The following is a 23369-nucleotide window of genomic DNA, read 5'->3' as shown; positions in this document are numbered from 1 at the left end:
CATATCATAAATTAATCAAAATAACTGTGCCGTTTCATATTTAACTTCAAATATCTCGAAAACTAATGACTTTATCGTTACCAATGAGGAGTATATTATTTACGTAAAAAGTATTGGAGAATCTAAAAATGGCACTAAAATAGTAATTCCTCCAGTGGCGTATAATTTGGGAAGGATCAAGCATTCACTATCCCCTGTCGTACGCCTCTGGTAGTAGCCAAAAACGTTTGTTTATCATAATTTAGTAGGGTGTATAGTGGTCGCACTTACTGCCAAGTATGAAAAGGATACGTCGAATAGTTTTAAAATGCTGAGCAAAAACAGTTTTTAAATTTTTAGATAAAACACCCTGTAACTCAGTAAGGAACCACATTTTATTTAAGCATTTTAGGTTAAATCGTCGTATTTTGTGCTAAGGTTTCTCCAGTTACTATATGGACAATTATTAATGAAACACCCTGTATTTAAAATACCAAATAAAAACTGGATAATGAAATATTTTCTTATTTATTTAGAATTTGAGTTCACTTCCTAAGCTTTTTTGTAGATACAATCAATCCGTTTTGTGTAATTAATTTTTTGTAATTGAATGTATCTTTGAATAGTTTGTGCACATATGACAATTTGAAAAATTTTCATGTTTATATATGTAGTGTACTTTATATTTTTATTGACCAAATTGAGTGTATCTTAAGAAGAAATGATATATTGAAATGTTATTTTATTGTGAGTATTTACCATAAAATGTTATAGGTAATAATTTTATAACTGTTGAACTTCAATATTCGATGAAAAATAAAGCTTGGTATTTTTATGACTATAAACATAAAACACTGCTGGAATCTGGAACACTAATAAATAATCGAAACTGCTCCTAAAAAACATAATAATTTTACAGAGTATTAATTTTTTTTCGAATGACAGTAGACTTAGTAGTCAAAGTCAGGATAACTGTCAAATACATAGTAGGTCTGCTAACAGGTCACTGTGTAAGCTGAATATGCAGTTGAAGCTGATGGGATTGACCTATACAGCTTCTGTCACCTAGAAGAAGACACAGCAAAGGACATTTTGTGTCAATTTAAGCTATATGGTGCAGAAAATATGTTGTGGGGTTATAGTCCAGAGAAATAAGATTTTTCTCGTGACACATCCCCTTCCAGGCCGAAACCAAATTTTTTGAGTAGTATGGACATCTATATTAATAACCTATATGTTTCCTGCAGCCGATTTTAATTATATACATAGTTATAAACAAATGAAAATCAAAAAACTGTAAATTTTCGCTTTTTTTCGTCTATTACTAAAAAGTAAATAGTCCTGTCGCCAGGGGGGGTACAACGGCCTCGTTAATTCAGATGGACTTACCCAAGTTTTTTTTATGTATTTTGACCCGTAGAACACGAATTTTTTGGGTAACAGTTGATCCGGATGTCGATAAGATTGTTATAGACCAAGAACTTGAGGAATCAAATAACAGCGATTTTTGGCAAAACAAAACAATATTTTGTATTTTTTGGGTCATTTTAAGCAAAAAATATTTCTACAAGTTTTTTAGTAGGATGCACAGTTTTCGAGATAAACGCGGTTGAACTTTCAAAAAATCGAAAAACTGCAATTTTTAAACCCGAATGACTTTTGATTAAAAAATAAAATAGCAATTCTGCTTAGCGCCTTTGAAAGTTCAAGTCAAATTATGTCGGTTTTGATTATTTGCATTGCTAAAAATTTATTGTGTTATTGTTAAACAAAGCTACAAACAACTAGTGCGTGAGTGATGTTTCTATGATTTCTCATTTAAAATCGAACGAGTAGGTAGAATAGGTACTAGTGCAATCAAGTCTATTTCTACGTTACATGCGTTAAAACGCATGTAAAAGCACGGGAAACCCTACGTGTTTATAGCTTTGTTAAACAATAAAAAAACAAATTTTTACCAATGCAAATAATCAAAACCGATATAATTTGACTTAAACTTTCAAATGCGGTAAGCAGACTTGCTATTTTATTTTTTAATCAAAAGTTATTCGGGTTCAAAAATTGCAATTTTTCGATTTTTTTAAAGTTCAACCGCGTTTATCTCAAAAACTGTGCATCCTACGAAAAAACTTATAGAAATATTTTTTACTTAAAATGGCCCAAAAAATACAAAATATTGTTTTGTTTTGCCAAAAATCGCTGTTATTTGATTCCTCAAGTTCTTGGTCTATAACAATCTTATCGACATCCGGATCAACTGTTACCCAAAAAATTCGTGTTCTACGGGTCAAAATACATAAAAAAAACTTGAGTAAGTCCATCTGAATTAACGAGGCCGTTGTACCCCCCCCTGGCGACAGGACTAAAAGCATTAGAAACAAATTTGAGAGTAAGAAACTCATAAATCATATAAAAAGCTTCAATATGACGTTCGCTGAATATGTCTATCCCTATTTGTTGCTTGGAAAATTGCAAAATAAATCATAAATTTTGAGATTTTATAAATGTTCATAACTTATGTAAAAATTAAGTTAGAACCTTCTTATACACTGAATGCTGAGAATTCTTGTGCTTAAATTATATTTTAAATTTAAAAGCAATTGGTCAAATAGTTTAAAAGTTATTTAATTCCCAAATTCATTTGTTTATCCCAAATTCATTTTTTTTCATTCACTATAAGTCAGAAAATTATGAGGTTACAGTAACACTTCAGACAGTTTATGAAAGAAGAACGTTTATACTATTAACTATTAAAACTATTAACTTAAAAAAAATGGACAAAAAGTAATTTTAAACAATGTAAAATTATTTTGCAAAAACATCGATTTTTTGCTTACTTATAAACAATTACAATAACTTTTTAACCGTTACCCGTAGAAAAATTATTTTTTCATATTTAGAAAAACCGAATTCTTATACACATTTAGAAGGAAAAAGAACAATTAATTAAAGTCCCTAATTGTCCTCCTAGGAGGACAGTCCTCCCAGAATTAAGGACGAAGTTAGCCCCCCTTTTTTTAATTCACATGTTCTTGCAAAATAATTTTGCAATATTTAGAATTAATTTTTGTCATTTTTTTTTAATTAAATTAATAGTGTAAATCTTCTTCTTTCATAAACTATCCAAAGTATTACTGTAACTTCATCATTTTCTGACTTATATTGTTGCAAAAAAAATTAATTTGGGATAAACAAATTAAATAACTTTTAAACTATTTGACCAATTGCTTTAAAATTTAGGGTATAATTTAAGCACCAGAAGTCTCAGCATTCCGTGTAATAAGAAGATTCAAGTTAATTTTTACATAAGTTATGAATATTTATAAAAACTTAAAATTTATGATTTATTTTGCAATTCTCTAAGCAACCAATAAGGATAGACATATTCAGCGAACGCTACATTGAAGTTTTTTATACGACTTATGAGCTTCTTACTCTCAAATTTGTTTAAAATGCCTAACTTTTTGGTAATAGACGAAAAAAGCGAAAATGTATTGTTTTCTAATCTTCATTTGTTTATAACTATGTATATCATCAAAATCGGCTGCAGGAAACATATAGGTTATTATTATAGATGTCCATACTGCTCAAAAAATTTGGTTTCGGCCTGGATGGGGTTGTGTCACCAACAGGATATATTTTTCCTTATTTCTCTGAACTATTACGTTAACGACGTTATATAGAATATTGCATCACATAATACGAAATGTTTTAGTATAAGAGCTGTGAGACATTTTTGAGTAGGTATTTTAGGCAACCTGAAAATTTTTCAGGTGACTTTTCCATGATAGCCTAATACAAAAATGCCGGTCTGGCTGGAGGGTAGCGGTTATTTCCCCAAAAATCCCCCCCAAAGTTAAAAAAAAAGGTAAAAATTGTTATTACAAAAAATATCATTGACGTGACTTTAAAGTAAATTTAAATATTTAAATATAAAGAAAATAAACAGGCCAGGCGATTTGAGGGCGATTTTAACTCTGCAAGATACTTGCATGGGCGTCCCAGCATTATTTTCAGGGGATGCATCTGAACTTCAGAAGATTTCATCTGAATCTGTACATACTATTAACGAGTATAAAATATACACCTATACATGCATAGCTATGTACATTCCTTCCGGACAGGGGGGTGCAATTGTTATTTTGACAGGGTATTTTTTAATATTAAAAATAAATATTCTAAAAAAGACAGGTTTTTTGGTGAAATTTTCCAACTGCCATGTGATCAAACAAATCACGCGTGCATATAAATGAAAAGCGCTATAGGTAAGCACCAGTGTGAGAAAGATCTTATACCGATAGCTGTTTGGGTCCTCTGTTGTAACTGAGCGAGTCCGTTCGCTCGAGAAAAATCACGTGACCTGGCGATACCCATGTTGTTGTAAGTAACTTTTTTTTATTAAAGGAAAATAATACGGACTATACAATAAATTTTGCAAATATGATAGAAAAAGACAAATTTATTATTATAAATATATAGGTAGAAAAGTATAAAAAACTACAAACTAAATTATTTCTGTGTCCGAATCTTGTACTTCTTCTTCAAACTCCTCATCTGAGCTTAAATATTCATTCTCTTTTTCTTCGTCAGACTCCACTCGAGACTCAGATTCCTCTTCTACCTGATCTGTAAATAGTTGTAATATGTATTTAGAGTTAATTAAAAATTAATTAGTGATTAATTAATTGAGTTGCTACGTATTCTTACTTATATAATCAATACTTAATACTTTTCCTTATATAACCAATCACATCAGGTTTTTTATTTCTTAGTATAAGACCAAAGTAGCTCATTTTTTCCTTCATAGTGTTGAGTATTTATTTTTCCTTCTTCATCTTTCTTAATGTTTCCGTGTTTGCTATGTGTTGTGTCCATGATATTTTTTACATTATTCGATAACACCACATCTCACCAATGGCAAGTCTTTCTTCAGATGCGCCCGTGATTGTGCAGGCTTCGACTGACGAGTCTGACGAAGAAGAAGAGAATGAATATTTAAGCTCAGATGAGGGGTTTGAAGAATATGTACAAGATTCGGACACCGAATTTATTTAGCTTATCGTTTTATACTTTTCTACCTATATATTTATGATAATAAATTTGTCTTTTTCTATCATATTTGCAAAATCTATTGTATAGTACGTATTATTTTCCTTTAATTAACAAAAAGTTACTTAAAAAACTATAATATATTACTCTATATTAATTACTCTAACGTTTCGAGGCACAACAACATGGGTATCGCCAGGTCACGTGATTTTTCTCGAGCGAACGCACTCGCTCCGCTAGAACAGAAGACACAAACAGCTATCGGTATACGCCCTTTCTCACACTGCTGCTTACCTATAGCGCTTTTCATTTATATGCACGCGTAATTTGTTTGATGACATGGCAGTTGGAAAATTTCACCAAAAAAACCTGTCTTTAGAATATTTATTTTTAATATTAAAAGATACCCTGTCAAAATAACAATTGCATCGCCCTGTCCGGATAGAATATACATAGCTATGTATGTATAGTTGTATATTTTATACTCGTTAATAGTATGTACAGATTCAGATGAAATCTTCTGAAGTTCAGATGCATCCCCTGAAAATAATCCTGGGACGCCCATGCAAGTATCTTGCAGAGTTAAAATCGCCCTCAAATCGCCTGGCTTGTTTATTTTCTTTATATTTGAATACTTAAATTTACTTTAAAGTCACGTCAATGATATTTTTTGTAATAACAATTTTTGCCCTTTTTTTAACTTTAGGGGGGATTTTTGGGAAAAATAACCGCTACCCTCCAGCCAGACCGGCATTTTTGTATTAGGCTATCATGGAAGAGTCACCTGAAAAATTTTCAGGTTGCCTAAAATACCTACTCAAAAATGTCTCACAGCTCTTGGACCATTTATCTTGCATTATGAATTACTCGGTGCTCAAAAAATAGTTGATTAGTTGCTTAATTCTAAATTACTATAACCGTGTAAAGGGGGAGGATTATTGAAGTGGAAAAAAATTTAATTTTATTAACAATATGATCTATTTTATACGTTTACTTGACAGCATTTCAGCAGCGGCTTTTATATCAAGATTTATTTTTACATTGTCTAAGCAGAAAAAAAAATATTTTAAGTAATATTCTGGTTACACGAGAATCTTTTTATACATATTTAATAAAGTTAGTTTTTACCTTCATACGACTCCTACGAGTTTCTATCCCTTAGATAGGCAATTTGAATTATAAAAAATATATAAAATATGACAATAATTCATAATTTTATTGAAAAATTCAGTATTTTTTTGAACACTTTGAAGGGCACCCGAAGTCCTATTGACCGACAATGTTAACATTAACAATGTAACCAAAGCACTTAGAGACCTACTTTTTTTTATTTTGAGCGTAGATTTTTGTAAAGTTAGAGTAAAAAAAAAACTTTATTTTAAAGATTTTTAAAATACTTTTACAAAAAACCCAAATAAGGGTTTACTTTACTTGTTTTTGTACATTTTTCAATAAAACTTAATCAGTAACTTGATATTATCTATCTACAACTACTGTAAACTTGGACCTTCTATCATCTAAGGATCCAGAGATATTTGACATCAAAAGTTAAAAAACTTAGTTTTTGGGACATCGCGCAAGCAGATATTATGCGCGCAAGCAGAACCCGTCACAAAAACTGTCAAAAGTTGGGTGCAGACGTACAAAAAACAAATAATTTTGTAACCGTGGATATTTTCTACTATAATCTGTTATACAGTATGGTGCAAATGAAAGGAATAAATTCGTTATTTCGTAAACCGGCGACTTTGAGGAAAAATCCCGAAACAGGTCGATTTTTATTTTTAAATTATGATATTTTGGCTTATATGTCATACTAGTGACGTTATCCATCTAGGTGTGATGACGTAGTCGATGATTTTTTTTTAATAGAAATAGGGATCGTGTTCTAGTTCATTTGAAAGGTTATTCAATTCTCTATTCAGTAATATAAACATTTACATAATTATTTATAAAAAAAAATTTATTTAAATTTGTTTAGTTTGACAAAAAGAAAAGAATGTATGTAATTTATTTAATTCAAAATACATTTTAATGTTGCTCGAAAACAGAAAAAATGTTTATTTCACAAAGAAACATTGCTTTTCGATTAAATTCAATGTTCAAGAAAGCTCCCGCCAGCTACATACCTCTTGGAAGTTTGAACATTTAATGTAAGCAAAAAACAATGTTTATTTGTGAAATAAACATTTTTTCTGATTTCTGACAGTATTAAAATGTATTTTGAATTCAATAAATTACATACATTTTTCTTTTTTTATCAAATAATTTAATTAAATTTTTTTTAACTCCCTGTATAAATAATTATGTAAATGTTTATATTACGGAATAGAGAATTGAATAACCTTTCAAATAAGCTAGCACACGATCCCTATTCTCATTTAAAAAAATCATCGATTACGTCATCATGCCCAGATGGATGACGTTACTAGTATGACATATATACCAAAATAGCATAATTTAAAAATAAAAATCGACCTGTTTCGGGATTTTTTCCTGAAGTCGCTGATTTACGAAATAATGAATTTATTCCTTTCATTTGCACCATATTGATGGAAAGAGAAAATTTCCGAGAATAATTTTCAATCATAGCCCAAAAAACTTATGATAATTCAATTTTCGGACTTTGGCTGCCCTTGATGGTTGAAACATTAAATATAAAGATTCTTAATAGATATTTTTACGCAATGGTATGTTTTAATCACTATTTTATTTTATATAACAGCATTATTAAAATACCTTTATTCTATACGAATTTCTATTTTTTGTATCTGATCAATAAAAAAATATTTTACAAAATGATCGTTGTATTTTTTTTAAATTAGTTACCTTTGTGTTTGTAGCATATTTTCACATTTTCTACCCCTCAATTAAAACCAGATATTGAAACAGCTTGTTCAAATTTCAATAATTTCTGGTCAAGATCGAATTTTTTTTTATTATTTAAAAGGGAAGGAGAAAGTTTTTAGTTCGTAGACTTCTCCAGCAAAATTGTTGAATGATTGACAATATTGTTGTACATCTTCCTCCATTGACCATATAAAATAGACAGTCATTCAAGTTTTTAAACTTTATAATTAGTCCGTTCTTTAACGGTAAAATATTGCAAAACCTCTAAATTTTAAAGAACCGCTTGAATTGACATGAATTTTGGCATACACATAGCTAACAAGTCAAAGAAAAAAATTGATAAAATGGATAAACTGGATAATTTTAAGTAACTTTTGTTCTATAGAGTTTTTTCACTAAGTCAATACTTTTTGAGTTATTTGGGATTGAATATGTTCATTTTTTCAACAAAATAACCACGCTTTTAGACGGTTTTTCGCAAATAACTCAAATAGTAAGTATTTTGTCGAAAAAACATTCTTAGAAAAAATATAGCCTGTAAAATTTTTTTAAAAATGGTGTATACATCACGTCTCTACACCTAGTAGAAGCAGAGTTATAGCTAATGAAAAATAGGTTCATATTCGTCAAATTCCAAATGGAATACTTTAACGTGAAATAACCAAAAATGAAGCACATTTCGGGGAAAACTCATTACAACTTATTTATAGTGTTTAAAAAAAGCTTCATTTTTGTTTTATAAAAAAAATTTCTAACATCAAAATTAAACAAGTTACGCTCAAAATAAAGTTAGTCCCTTTTGGTTGTGGTAAAAAAATCGAGAAAATCATCCCCTAATTAGTATCTTAAATGAACTTAATCGTTACGACTTCACAATTTTCTTGACTCGTGTATATATTGTTTATATGATCTGTAAGTTTCATCGGTTCAAAGTCCTTATTATTGAAAGGGCTGTAGTTAAAAGGGGTTGAACGAGTCACTGATCACGAATGTATGCAAATTTAGAAACACCAAATCTTAATCAATTTTTGTCTAACAGAAAAACAAAAAAATACATGATATTCAGAAAAGCAAATCTGACTTTTTTGTTTTTCGAGATTTTTGGTATCTCTCACAATTTTTAAGTTATTTTGAAAAAAAAGCATATTTTTCAAAATTTAAATTTTTAAAATTTTTACTTTGAAACCAAATTTTTTTAAAAGTAAGCACTTTGAATCGATGAAACTTACAGATCATATAAAAACAACATAAGTAAAATAAGTTGTGGAGAGGTAACGATTAATTTCATTTAAGTTGCTAATTAGGGGTTGGTCTTGGGTCTGGGGTTGGACAAAAGGGACCAACTTTATTTTGAGCCTAACTTGCTTAAATTTAATGCTAGAAACTTTTTGTAAAAACAGAAATAAAGATTTTTTTAAAACACTTTAAAAAAGTTATAATGGGTTTTCCCCAAAAAGTGCTTAATTTTTTGGATATTCCACGTTGAAATATTCTATTTGAAATTTGGTGAATATGAATCTATTTTTCATTGGCTATAACTCTGGTTCTACGAGATCCAGAGACCTAACGCGTACACCATTTTTTTTACTTTTTTATAAGCTATATTTTAGCTAAGAACGTTTTTTTCGACAAAATACTTACTTTTTGAGTTATTTGCGAAAAACCGTCTAAAAATGTGGTTATGTTGTTGAAAAATGAACATATTCACTCTCAAATAACTCGAAAAGTTTTGACTTGGCGAAAAAGCTCCATAGAACAAAAGTTACTTAAAATCAGTCAGTTTGCCCATTTCCGGAGTTATTTTGGACATATATTTTTTTGGAAAGTCACCCCCAGGGCAAAAGCACACATCGGCACAATATCACTTTTTTTCTTTGACATGGAAGCTTCACGCAGGCTTTCATGTCAATCCAAGCGGTTCTTTAAAATTTAGAGCAAAAACCGTGAAAGAATGGACTAAATGCACCTGAAGGTTATAATAATATACGCCACTAACTTCAACGCATTTCACAAGATAAATAATAAATTTATTAAAAAAAAACATTGGAAAAGAACCTTTTTACATCCCCATTTTCTCGTTTCTCACTCTTCACACCCACCCTAGAGCAGCAGCCACCACTAGTGGAAAATTCACAAGCATCAGTTAGGTACCCAAAAACATGTCCTGAAGCTAAACAGTTACCGAAATGGGTTAGCCGTAAATTAAACATAGGTACTCAGAGCCAAAATGGACATCCATTTTGCCTTAAATGGATCTCAAATCAAATGGACATCCAATCCAGCAGTAGTTAGGTATTTATCCTTGGTAGACAAACAACACAATATATTCATAGATCATGATTCATCAAATTTTTGGCATATTTGCTTGTCAGTTTGTCCCAAATTTTCTTCTTGTAGAGGAAACTTCACCGCTCGACTCAGTGAGCATTAATTCTGAATTTAGCTCTAGAAAAGGTGTATTACTCATCAGGAGTAGCTTACTCATTCACTAGCCTATAATCCGATCTGACAAGTCGAGGATCGTCTTCAATAAAAAGTTAATCCCACATTCAGAGATAATTTTTTCCTATAGATAGTTTTTGAGCCTTTAAGAGACGAGTTGCAAAATGTTGATTGGGTTCAGACTTACTGGTTCTGGTCATGCCTAAAATGGTACAGAAAATCTTATTTATATTTACACTATGTTAAATGGAACATTCACCAATGAAATTTTCGATATTTTGGATTTTTTATCAATTATAATTATATAGAATCTAGATTATCTGACGAATGTCTATTGTCTGAAGAAATTTATATAGTTATATAGTTTTCTACCTTTAGACCTTAGCTTAAGAGTTAGTTGACTTCAGTCATAATTATACGTGTTCTTCTTCTTCATGTACCTTGTCCGTTGCGGACGTTGGCTATCATCATAGTAATTTTAATTTTGTTTGTGGCATTTCTGAATAACTCGATCGATGTTAGTCCGAACCATCGACGTAAGTTTTATAGCCATGGACCTTGTATTATCAGTTGCAGTATACTAGCATACGATATTTATCATGTCTCATATGATCGAGGTATTCAAGTTTTCGTTTTTTAATTGTGAAAGAGTTCTTTGTGTCCCATTCGGCGTAACACCTCTACGTTGGTGGTGTGCAGTTCGTCCAGGATACTTATACGTATGACGTCAAATACTAACATTTTTTTAATTTCACATCAAGTAAAAACTGTTTGGAGACGATATAGACAAGGCGAAAACGGCGGGTTCGCTGGAAAAAATATTCCCATGAGGTGTTTTTGCATAATCACAATCGTGAAACACCCCAAAATAAGGTTCAAGAAGTCGCCCACGCGAAAAGTGGTCCAATTTTTTTTAACAACTTTTTTTAATCAAATTCCACAAATCAATATTTTTGGCCCGGAGAAATTTTTTTTAGATTTTCCGGACCATTCCAGACAGAAAAGGTCTCTTATAATTTTTCTCTAAAGTTGATCGTGTTTGAGTTATAGGCAATTTAAAATTTGAAAAACGCGAAAATGGGCATTTTTAAGACTTAATAACTCAGTTAAAAATGATTATTATGAAAGTCAGAAAGTGACTAAATCAAATTTAAAGCGCCCCTTCATGATCCTGAAGAAATTTGTGTCATTAATTTATTACTAAGCTGGTATTTTAAATTATTAATAATGAGTGGTAAAATCGTATTGACGCGGCTGTAAATCTGAGTGCGAGTGAGATTCGCCATTGGACTGCCTGAATTGCATCTCTTTCGCACCCATCATGGACGGCCGCCTAATACGTGCATGGCGCTCATTATTTTTACTTAAAAATATCAGCTTAGTAATCAAATAATGACAAAAATTTCTTCAGGATCTTGTAAGAGGGGCTTTAACCTTTAACTACCCGCGCATCAAGTTATAACATAACTACACGCGTGGCGTACTTTGTACGCCACAAGAAAATACACTTAAAAACAGCGGATTTGTTTAATTTTTTTTTGAAAAAATACAGTTAGTTGTTTGTTATAAACCTTATTCGGCATCAGTGAATACTTGGAGTTCCTTTTCAGTAAGCCAATTGTGATTTATAACTGGAATCATGGAATAACTGGATTCCATGATAAATAAAATTACTAATAAAAATTTTTTTTAAATGTGATTTTTTACAGGAGAAAATGTATTGTTTACAAAGAAAAATATATTTTTTGCCATAATGACTAAAAAACAATTAAAATATGTACTTATATTACGACTTATAGTAATATAATCCTGGGGTATATTGTCCACCACCGGAAACAACAAATAATAAAATGTAAATTACGATCTTTCCAGAACGCCGATTATAACGAAACTAAAACCAAATTGTAACGCACATTCCAGTGATAGGTTAGAAAAATAAGCAAGGTCAAAAATTAAATTTTTAAATATATTTCCAGTAGAATTCTTATATCTGGCGTACAAAGTACGCCAGCGCGTGTAGTTAAACGTTAAACTTTGATTTAGTTACTTTCTGACTTTCATAGTAATAACTTTTAACTGAGTTATTAAGCCTTGAAAATCGCAATTTTTCGTTTTTTTTTAATTTTAAAATGCTTTTACCTCGAAAACGATTAACTTTAGAGAAAAATTATAGGAGACCTTCTTTATCCAGAATGGTCCAAAAAAGCTAAAAAAAATTGTTCCGGTCAATAAAATTGATTTTAGCAATTTGATTAAAAAAATGTTATTTGGACCACTTTTCGTGTGGGCGACTTCTTGAATCTTATTCTGGAATATCTCACGAATGTGATTATGCAAAAAATCTCAGGGGAATATTTTCTCCAAAGAACCCGCCGCTTTCGCCTTGTCTAATAATGTAAATGTAAATAAAAACAGTTTAATTAGTAGTATGTAGTATTTTTGAATCCAACTGTACTACTCATTACATTACACAGTAAAGTTTAAAATGTTTCAAAAAATAGTAAAAATTTATTTAAAAAAATTGTTATGTTACTGAGAGATTGTTTTTTCGGACTTCGGTATTTTTTTAATTTTTCGACTGGTGTTATTTCTCTGGAGCTAACTATACAGTGATGAGCGCACTAATAACCGGAAAAATAACGCAAAAAAAGAAAAACATACTTTGTGAAATAAAACGAGATGAAGCTAGTAGAGGCGGGAAATTTAGCGATAGAAACCTAGGCTAGGAGCTAGAAATTGACGTTATATTGATAGTTTCCCACCTTTACACTATCGAAGGAATATGTCAACTAAAACTGTCACTGTCACAGTGGTAGTTGCCAAACTCGTCCTATACGTCTAAAGGTGGGAAACTGTCAATATAATGTTAATTTATAGGTTTCTATCACTAAATTTTCCACCTCTTCTGGTTGCATCTCGTTTTATTTCACAGCTTATTATGTTTTCCATCTTTTGCGTTATTTTGCAGGTTATTAGCACGCTCATCACTGTATGTCAGTTTTTGTAGAAAATTGTTAAGCACTACCGTGCTGTTTAATATACTTTTGGTTAAGTTTGGTGCGGTTTAGTTACTCTGCAGGGTTAGTTAGAATGAGGCAAAAACATGTTTTTGACATGATACATTTAATTAACTTCCTTCTCTTAGGAATTCATTTGTTCACGAATGAAGATGTAAAAATATTCTAAAAGCACTTTGTAATTTGTAACATAAGCACAGAAAACGAACTATTGTTTCACATGTGGACTACATATTATATTATAGAATAGAATAAAAATAAAACCAAAATATACCTATTGAATTAGCTCCTACATTCTTTTCAGACTCCTTCAAATATTTCTCCGACTACAATACAGACCTGCAAGTAAAAGAGATTCTGAGTATACGAGGACAACCTATGTTAGTTGTAAATGGATATAAATTTCGAAAAGCTGATGTGTATCAATCTGGAAGAATTCGATGGAGATGCAGCATTCCAGGCTGCAAAGCCCGACTCTTTACTGATGCTAACAGAGAAACAATTGATCGATATGTGTTTAATCATAACCATCTAAGATAGAACATTACAAGAGTTAAAAGACTAATTACTGACAGTAATTTAATGAGATTTCAATGTAAGAATAGGTACTACTTTTTTGTTTATCAATATGTTTCAAAAAAGCCCACATTTTAGCCTCATCTAGACATTAGACAAAACATCTCGTAACGCGACAGTTCGTAACCCCACAAATGGTAACGGTCAATCCGTAACATCGACCATTAGTAACTATTACATTCGTAACGGTATAAATCGACACGTCAAAATTTAATTATTCGGATTATTTTTGTTAACGTGGAAAGTGACTTTTATTACAGTTACAATTGAAATTACGTTTATCAATTTAACCATCCAGCATCAGGGTAAACATTTTTATGTATAATGTACCTGTAACAGTAGTTTTACTGCTTTAGAATGATAAATTCAGGATGACAAATTAAAAACAAATTCTTGAGTTATCATATTTACAGAAATATGTGCAAAAATATGTGTAAAATATATTTAAAATCAAGTGGTCTTAAAAAAAGGTACATACTACTACTTTGAGTGTACAACACAATCAATACAAGATGCAAAATAAAATCATTGTATAATTTGAGCAATGCTAAAAAACTAAATGTTTGCGTTACGAATTATACCGTTACGAATCGTTATAGTTACGAACTGTCGTTGTTACGAAGTCGCGCCGTTACGCCCTGACGGCGTTACGAATTATCCGTTACAATTTGTGGTGTTACAAGATGTCGTGGAACTTTAACCTTATAGGTCCAAACTCCATCAACATGCATCGATTTTCTTGAAATACAATAAGTAAGACAAACCTTAAGAATCAAAATCTGCCCTATATTGAAGTGTGCTTTTACGCTGACAGGGAGAGACCCTTTATATTGAACATGGAAAAATCCATTCTAATCAAAAAATGTTGTATAAAGTGTTTTCAAAAAAATCGATATGTACCTACTTTTAGACTTATTCGTGATGAAAATTTTAATGTTTCTTGTGTTTTCAATCGATTTTTAACGAATAACAAAAACTTTACAAATGTTGAATGGGTTGCATGTGAGAGTTCATTTTAAAACTTCATTTAAAAACTTTACATTTTATCAAAAACAAATTGAACGGGATAAAATGAATCGTATCAAAACAAAGAAAACAATCGAAACATTTTAAATGTTCAGCATGAAAAAACAGAAAAACTGACGAACCTTTTACTAAATTTCGAGTATAAATTATAATGGGCATATCTAATTAATATTAGGATAAGAGCCTTAAGATGCTACGTGTTCTCGACTTTGTTGTATGAAGTGGAAAGCTGGACACTAAAAGTAGAAAATATAAAGAAGTTGGAAGCCTTTGAGATGTGGTACTATAGAAGGATTTTGAAAATACCATGGATCCAACGAGTTACAAATGCAGAAGTGTTAAAAAGGCTGCAAAAGGATTGCGAGGTGATAAAGAACATCAAAACAAGAAAGCTAGAATATTTAGGCCACATTACCAGAGTTGCGAAATATGAGATATTAAGGCTCATAATGCAAGGTAAAATAAAGGGTAAAAGATCTATAGGTAGAAGAAGAATTTCCTGGCTGAGAAACTTACACATAGTTGCAGCTCAGTAGATCTTTTCAGAGCAGCCGCCAATAAGGTACGGATAGCTGTGATGATAGCCAACCTCCGATAGGAGAAGGAACTGCAAGAAGGAGAAGAATTAATATTGGTAGTGTAGGAAACAGAGGTTGAACCTCGCAAAATGGACACAAGTCCGGTTTTATTTTTTTTTTCTGTTATATAAAGGGGTGCTTATTATGAGACTAACTTTTTCTTAAAACATTTCGCCACGGAACGCCCTTTTCATTCCTTTAAAGAGGGTAATTTGTGGTTTTTGCGAAACGTAGCCTTTTCTGTACGTTTTGCAAAAAATTTACTTAATAGTAAAATTAATATTTCCTACTATTTATTTCCCGACAGCATATGTCTATCACCCACCGTTTAACGGGGGTGGCGCCTCAAAGTTTACAAGTTTTAAAAAAGAAGTTTTTAAAGAAATATTTTTCCCTAACTGTAATGGAAATCAAGAAGAAACCCTGCGACAATTAATTACAAATAAGTGGCTGATTTTTTGGTATAGGATTCATTTAAGGGCAATTGCCCATTTTTTAATTACAGTATGTAACATTTAAAAAAAACCCCCTTTTTATACCATCTGAACCGCTTATGCTAGAGTAAAAAACCTTTCAGCGATTGCCCATGTACAAGTATTATTTACAAATTTGTATAATGCTCCTCCATATGTTCAGTAGTAATTGCACAAGAGCTCTAAAATTCTATATTAATTTTGGAGATCGAGTGCAATTTGTTGCGATTATTTCATGAATAAAACTGTTCAAAACCAAAATGTTATTGTAATTTATTTATGTAAGTACAAATTAGTACAATTAAACACACAGTTGTTATAAATATTTGACGCTTGAAAGTCATCACTTTTATAATTTTTAAAACATTAATTGTCATTAATGTCACTAAATGTATTTTTTCATAGCAACGAAGGGCATCTGACGTAAAATACTTGACGACGGGCAATTATCAAAAATTATCAATTTAATTTAGATTTCTGTAGCTTTCTATTAGTCAGAATCTCCTATGAATGAAATAATCACCGGAACCACCCACAAAAAGGAGAATTAATAAAGAAAATAATCAAAAACTGAATTTGGGCCACCACTGTGGCTTTAGGGTGCAAAAAAAGTAAAATATGCATATGTCATAATGTGTAGCAAACAGTGTGCTCTTTTATTTTCCATAAGTATGTTATCTAGGTGACGAAATAAAAAAAAACTGGAGCCCGCCCAAGCTTTTCTGAGGTTTACGGCGCCACTGTGCCGTAACAATTGCTTATACGAAAAAAATGCATAGGACCTTATTTGTAGAGAACATAGTGGTCTTTAATTCTGTATAAGTTTTGTTTAAAAAAATACATAGGTAATGAGAAAATCGTAAAAACATGCTCGACAAGGGATAGGGGTAGTTTTTGCAGTTTATTTTCAAGGTTAAGTGTAGTTTCCGCAGGGATGTTGTAATAACCATATATATTTATGAAAAACCCTATGGGTCAAAAAGCAAAAAAAATTTTTTTTTAACCCCCCATTTTTTTTTTTTTTACTACAGGGGGTTGCATCAAAAAATCGCTTTTGGTGTCCATGCATGGGTAATAAGAACGTGCACAAAATGATATATGCAGCATTTTAATAAAGGGCATGGTGTGTGAAGAATTCCACGAAAATCACGTTCTTTATTTTCTTTTTTTTTGGGTGGTTCCTGAAAAAAATGGAGGTGAATTATACAAATTTATAAATAACACCAGTACATGGATAATCGCTGAAAGTTTTGTTACTCTAGCATAAGCGGTTCAGATGGTATAAAAAGGGGTTTTTTTTTAAATGTAACACCTTGTAATTAAAAAATGGGCAATTGCCCTTAAATGAAACCTATACCAAAAAATCAGCCACTTATTTATGATTAATTTCCGCAGGGTTTATTCTTGATTTCCATTCATATATATTTTTTAAAAATATCTTTTTAAAAACTTGTCAACTTTGGGGTGCCACCCCCGCTAAACAGTGCGGGATAGACTTATGCTGTTGGGAAATAGATAAATAAATAAATAAATATTCTCTTATTAAACTCTTCATTTTGCTATTAAGTAAATTTTTTGCGAAACGTACAGGAAGGGCTACGTTTCTCAAAAACCACAAATTACCCCCTTTAAATGGATGAAAAGGGGGCTTCCGGGGCGAAATTTTTTAAGAAAAAGTTAGTCGCATAATAAGCACCCCTTGATATACCAGAAAAAAAAAAATAAAACCGAACTTGTGTCCCTTTTGGCGAGGTTCAGCCTCTGTTTCCTACACTATGATCGGTTAAAGTGTGCAAGAAATTTTAATAAGTAGAAAGAGCATACGTATAAGGGAATAAGTCTCATCTTTCATGTACCTACAAGATCATAATTTTACATATATGGCTGGCTGTATGACAAATGAAAAAACCTAGGGATGGCGGTTGTTGACAAAACACCGGTTTTCGGTTATTCCGGTTCTTTTTTACTTACAATTTTACTTGGCCTTGGCACTTGGCCGTTATAACCGGTCTCAAAAACTGGTTATTGCAAAATAGTTGTTAGGCTTTTTAATTAATGGCCAATACCTAATATTCTACAATGTTACATTTACAAGGATACACTTTGTGTTTGCGGTACTCCATTCGATTCGACATCAATATTATCGATGTCGCTTCTATCGAAAGAATATATCGATACCAATATAATCAGATATGGCGTCGGAGTGTATGGAAAGGCACTTACTGCGTAGTGCGATGAGGAAGGGGAACTGGAAATTGGAACAAGCGACTTGGGATCGAAAATAGAAATCAGTAATCGATATTGTCAAATTTGTTTCGGTTTCGATCAGTTTAAAATTTCTCCTTCACGAGCACGTGGGTGAAAATTTCCCCATTTTCCTCTGAATTAATTTTTTTAGAGGTAATTTATCCGGTTTTCGCTGGTTATTACTTTAAAAAGAAAAACCGGTTGTAACTGGGACAAAAACCAACCGGAAAAGCCGAGTATTGCTAAATAAAATAACCGACTTTAGGTTATAACCGGTAGACTTTTCCCACCCCTAGTTAACTCATTAAGAATAAATAACTAAATAAGATTATTTCTCAGCATTTGCTACGAGGATTTGTTTGCATATTTTATTATAAGCCATTCTTGAACTCTCATTGAATTATTGTCAAATTATCGAAAGTTTTTGATTGTTATTTAAATATTTTCTTTTTCACCTGATCTTATGTTACAATAAATCTAGAAATAAGTATGTTGGAAAATATTAAGTTGGAAAGTTGAGATTTTGTACCTGTAGTAAAACTGTAGTCAATTATATCTGTAATTTAAGGAACATACTAAAACCTTTATGTTTTACATCTTGCAAGGACATAGAAAAATATGATTTTACATTTCCATTTAATCACAAAGAGGCCTTCTTGCTCGAAAACACATCACGTACATTCATACTTCTAATACATTTTTCCTGTATAGTTGCCATCAAATTATTGCAAACAACCTTAATCTTAAGTTTATTACAAAGTCTTTTGTACTTGAGTGGTGTGGTTTCGGCACATATAAAAAGTAATAAATGTTAATCTATTGTACAGCTTCCGGAGCGAACCATGGCCGGTGACAGACGCTTTCGTCGAGCATCGATCGTACAGTCACCAAATCTTTACGCACACGGTTTCTCCCACCGACCATGGTTCGCTCCGGGAGCTGTACATTTAATTGTTATACCTGCTATTCAGTATGTTTTCTTGTCGAAACGACACCACTCAAATACAAATGACTGTAATAGGATTCATTCAATAGTTGTAGTATTATCTGATGACTAATATACTCCTGATGTGCCTTTGTGACAATATTTTTATATCTTTCTACAGAATAATTAATAATAATACACTTAAATATATTATATTTTTCTTCAGAATTTAATCTAGCTTCTTGTGTATCGTTGTGACGCGTATTTAAGTACGCCTTATGCTTTTCTTTTATTGCATTCTCTGTGTCTTGCATACCTTTATGTATCAAACCAATGCATCAGTACAAATAAAATTATGTTGGAATTTCTAATAAAAGATTGATAATACAACAAGTATCAGTGAAATAATCAGTGAAATAATCCAGGCAGGAAACAGAGCCTACTGGAAATACAATAACTTCTTCAAAGATAAGAAGCTTACTCAGAATACTAAACTGAAAATTTACAAAGCAGCAATTAGACCAGTAATCACATATGGTGCTGAAGTAATGTGTCTGACCCAGAAAGAGGAAGATAGATTGAGGATACTAGAGAGGAAAGCAATTCGGAGGATAGCAGGCCCACTAAACTTAATTAATAATGAATTTAGAAAACTCATGAACCACGAAGTAAGAGACTTCTGAAAGGAGAAGATATCGTCAGATTTATCAAGGCACAGAGACTCAGACGGATGGGACATATAGAAAGGAGAAATCCAGAAGCCGTCATCAAGAAAATTTTTAAATGGAGACCTGTATCAGGTAGACCACGAGGAAGACCCAAAACTAGATGGGAGAACCAGATAGTGGAGGACCTTAAGAAGATGGGAGTCAGAGAATGGGTAACTAGAAGCAAAAACAGGAACGAATGGAGGAAAATTGTAGAAGATGTCAAGTCACACAACAAATTGTAAAACCAAAATGTTAATGCGGATTGATTCACCGCGACAAACGAATCGGAAGAGCCCAAAGAGGGCGGCAATCACTCCGCTAGGAGTGTGGATGCCATGATGAATACAACAAGTACAAGAAAAGTGGCAACAAGTAAAAAAAGCTGTGCGCACCTCAGTTTTCTTTGTTGTCTGCAGACAGTCTGAACTCTTTACATTCATTCAGTTGGATTGTGCCTTGTTATCTAGTATTATGTTAAGACTTGGCTAGTATACAATTACAATGCTTTGTCTTTAAAGTTCTACATTAATCTGAGTTTGTCTGCTGATGTGATGATTTATAATGTTAAAGTTTGTTCCGGGCTGGATATCAGGACGGATAGCTCAGGCGGTAGAATGTCTGACTTCCACGCAGGTAGGTCGGGGATAGAATCCCAGCGCCGGCGAGAACATCTAGACATTTTTAAAAATGTCTAAAGGCCACATATCGACTTAGTCTGAATACAGTAGGACTATTCGCGCTGTATACCCCGAACGTACCCAGAGGGAGAACGCCTGCGCATTACAAAATTGGACGTTCAATAAGGTCGAATATTTCCCTCCGAAAACGGAATGCGCAGGCGATCTCCTTCTGGGTATGTTCAGGATACGTTCAGGGCATGCTCCACGAATAGGTTTATTGAGTACCTTGGGTAAAACCGGTAAAAGCGGTGAAGTTTCTTTAGCAGAAAATGGTTGACTTCAATTAGTGCGGTCTTAAATATTATTAAATTTATCTGACTTGGCCCATTGTTAAGACCAGTCCAGAGCGATAAGCGAACTAGTTAGACAGAATTGGTCTTTTGACAATTAACACTGACTAGACGGTACTCCTATAATAAAGCAAAGGATCCACAAAATTTTTACCTGAAATATGTAAATAAAACATATTCAGTGGTGAGCGCGCTAACAACCGGCAAAATAGCGCAAAAGATGGAAAACATATTAAATTGTGAGATAAAAAGAAATGAAACTAGTCGAGCTGGGAAATTTAGCGATATTAACTTATAAATTTACGTTATATTGATTGTTTCCCACCTTTACACGTATCAGAGGAGTATGTCAACTAAAACTATCACTGTGACAGTGGTAGTTGCCAAACTCGTCCGATGCGTCTAAAGGTTGGAAAAAATAAACATAATGTAAATTTTTAAGTTAATATCGCTAAATTTGCCAGCTCGACTAGTTTCGTTTCTTTTTATCTCACAACTTAATACGTTTTCCATCTTTTGTGCTATTTTGCCGGTTATTAGCTCGCTCATCACTGTTTAAATTTTACCCGAAACCGGACCTTTTATACTATTATCGGTTAACCCGGGATGTTTTAATTGAAGTCAACCATTTACTGCTAAACAAACTTGCGATCGAAACTTAGCACTGGCCTTGTTACTTTCCTTGTATACCGTAGTCCCTAGATATAGGGTCTACGCCAGTCTACGGTATAGTACGCTAGACGCTATACGTAATATAGCAGACTGCCCTGCTGTAGTCCCAAAGCCGCGTTAGCGGTATAAAACAGAAGACAATTATTATTAAAAATTCGAACATTCTTTTTTCTTAAGAATTAACATAATTCTAGCTAAAATTAATTTAAACATATATAGAGTCTGTAATTTGGAATAAATTCAATATCTCAAATACTAATTGTTTTTTAGAAAAATGCTCAGAACCGTCGATTAGTATTTCAAATTGTCCTTTTTGGCATACAATAATAGTGTATACAGGGTGCCCAATTCAGAGATATGACGTCATCGTTGATTTTCTTAAATGGCAACACTGTCATTTTGATAGCTCTTTTTATAGGGTGTGTAAAGTTATACACAACTGCAAAATTTAAAATTTTTATTCCCTATCATTTACAAGATAATAAAAAATAACAAAGTTATGTCTGCAAGTTGGAATAAATTCAATAATTGAAATACTTATTGTTTTTTTTTTGAAAAATGCTCAGACCCGTCGATTAGTATTTCTAATTGTCATTTTTGACATACACTAATAATGTATACAGGGTGTCCCAATTTAGAGATATGGCGTCATCGTTGATTTTCTTAAATGGCAACACTGTCATTTTGATAGCTATTTTGATAGGGTGTGTAAAGTTATACACAACTGCAAAATTTAAAATTTTTATTCCCTACCATTTACAAGGTAATAAAAAATAACAAAGTTATGAAAAACAAATATGTAATCAAATAATAATTAAATTTAATTATTTCAATTAAGCAAATACTCATAATGTTGCCCTCAATTATTGTCAAATTGTCAATGGGCAACGTTATGAGCATTTGCTTATTTGAAATAATTAAAATTATTATTTGATTACTTGTTTTTCATAACTTTGTTATTTTTTATTATCTTGTAAATGACAGGGAAAAAATTTGAAATTTTGCAGTTGTGTATAACTTTACACACCCTATCAAAATAGCTATCAAAATGACAGTGTTGCCATTTAAGAAAATCAACTAAATTGGGACACCCTGTATACATTATTATTGTATGTCAAAAATGACAATTTGAAATACTAATCGACGGGTCTGAGCATTTTTCAAAAAAACAATTAGTATTTTAATTATTGAATTTATTCCAAACTACAGACATAACTTTGTTATGTTATTTTAAATTTTCTATTATCTTGTAAATGGTAGATAATTAAAATTTGATATTTTACTGTTGTATATAACTTTACACACCCCATCAAAATAGCTATCAAAATGACAGTGTTGCCATTTAAGAAAATCAACAATGACGTCATATCTCTAAATTGGTACATTCTGTATACATTATTATTGTATGTCAAAAAGGACAATTTGAAATACTAATCGACGGGTCTGGGCATTTTCCAAAAAAACAATTAATATTTGAGATATTGAATTTATTCCAAATTACAGACTCTCTGTATTTACAATATTAGAACATTTCGAACAATGTTTACTAATGTCTCTAAGCCTGATTGTCTTGTAAATTCTTACACTTTTCTTGTTGTTGTTATAGTAGGTTTTATAGGGATATAGCCTTTGTTTACCGTCCTTTGTACAAATAAACATTATAGCAATGTACATTATTCCGTACGTATATTTTTGGAAAATTGTTACAATTTTTTATAAGAGCTTTTACATGACTGTTGTGAAATATCAAATATATACTAATTTCATATTTAGAGTAGATTGTTAAACTTTTTTAGATATATAATAAAGCAATAATATTAACAAAATCGTTTTTCTTTAGCATAATAAATATTCC

At 31.7% G+C, this 23369-nt stretch overlaps 1 protein-coding gene across 44 annotated transcripts in view; it reads left to right on the top strand.

Moving 5' to 3' along the window:
- The window catches only part of LOC114336038 (longitudinals lacking protein, isoforms H/M/V), a 630205-nt gene that overhangs the window by 147870 nt on the left and 458966 nt on the right, over window positions 1-23369 (top strand). Inside the window, exon 5 of one of the 44 annotated variants that reach the window (XM_050646590.1) lies at window positions 13642-23340. The exons of the other annotated variants lie outside the window; for them this stretch is intronic. Within the exon in view, the coding sequence (XP_050502547.1) occupies window positions 13642-13877 (236 nt within the window). The 3' untranslated portion in view covers window positions 13878-23340. Of the gene's footprint in view, window positions 1-13641; window positions 23341-23369 lie in introns of those variants that run through there. 44 annotated transcript variants of the gene reach the window in all.

The sequence above is a fragment of the Diabrotica virgifera genome, chromosome 3, assembly GCF_917563875.1.
Source record: "Diabrotica virgifera virgifera chromosome 3, PGI_DIABVI_V3a".
Taxonomy (NCBI): Eukaryota; Metazoa; Arthropoda; class Insecta; order Coleoptera; family Chrysomelidae; genus Diabrotica; species Diabrotica virgifera.
The sequence above is the reverse complement of the archived record's forward strand: the minus strand, read 5'-3'. Positions and strand labels throughout refer to the sequence as shown.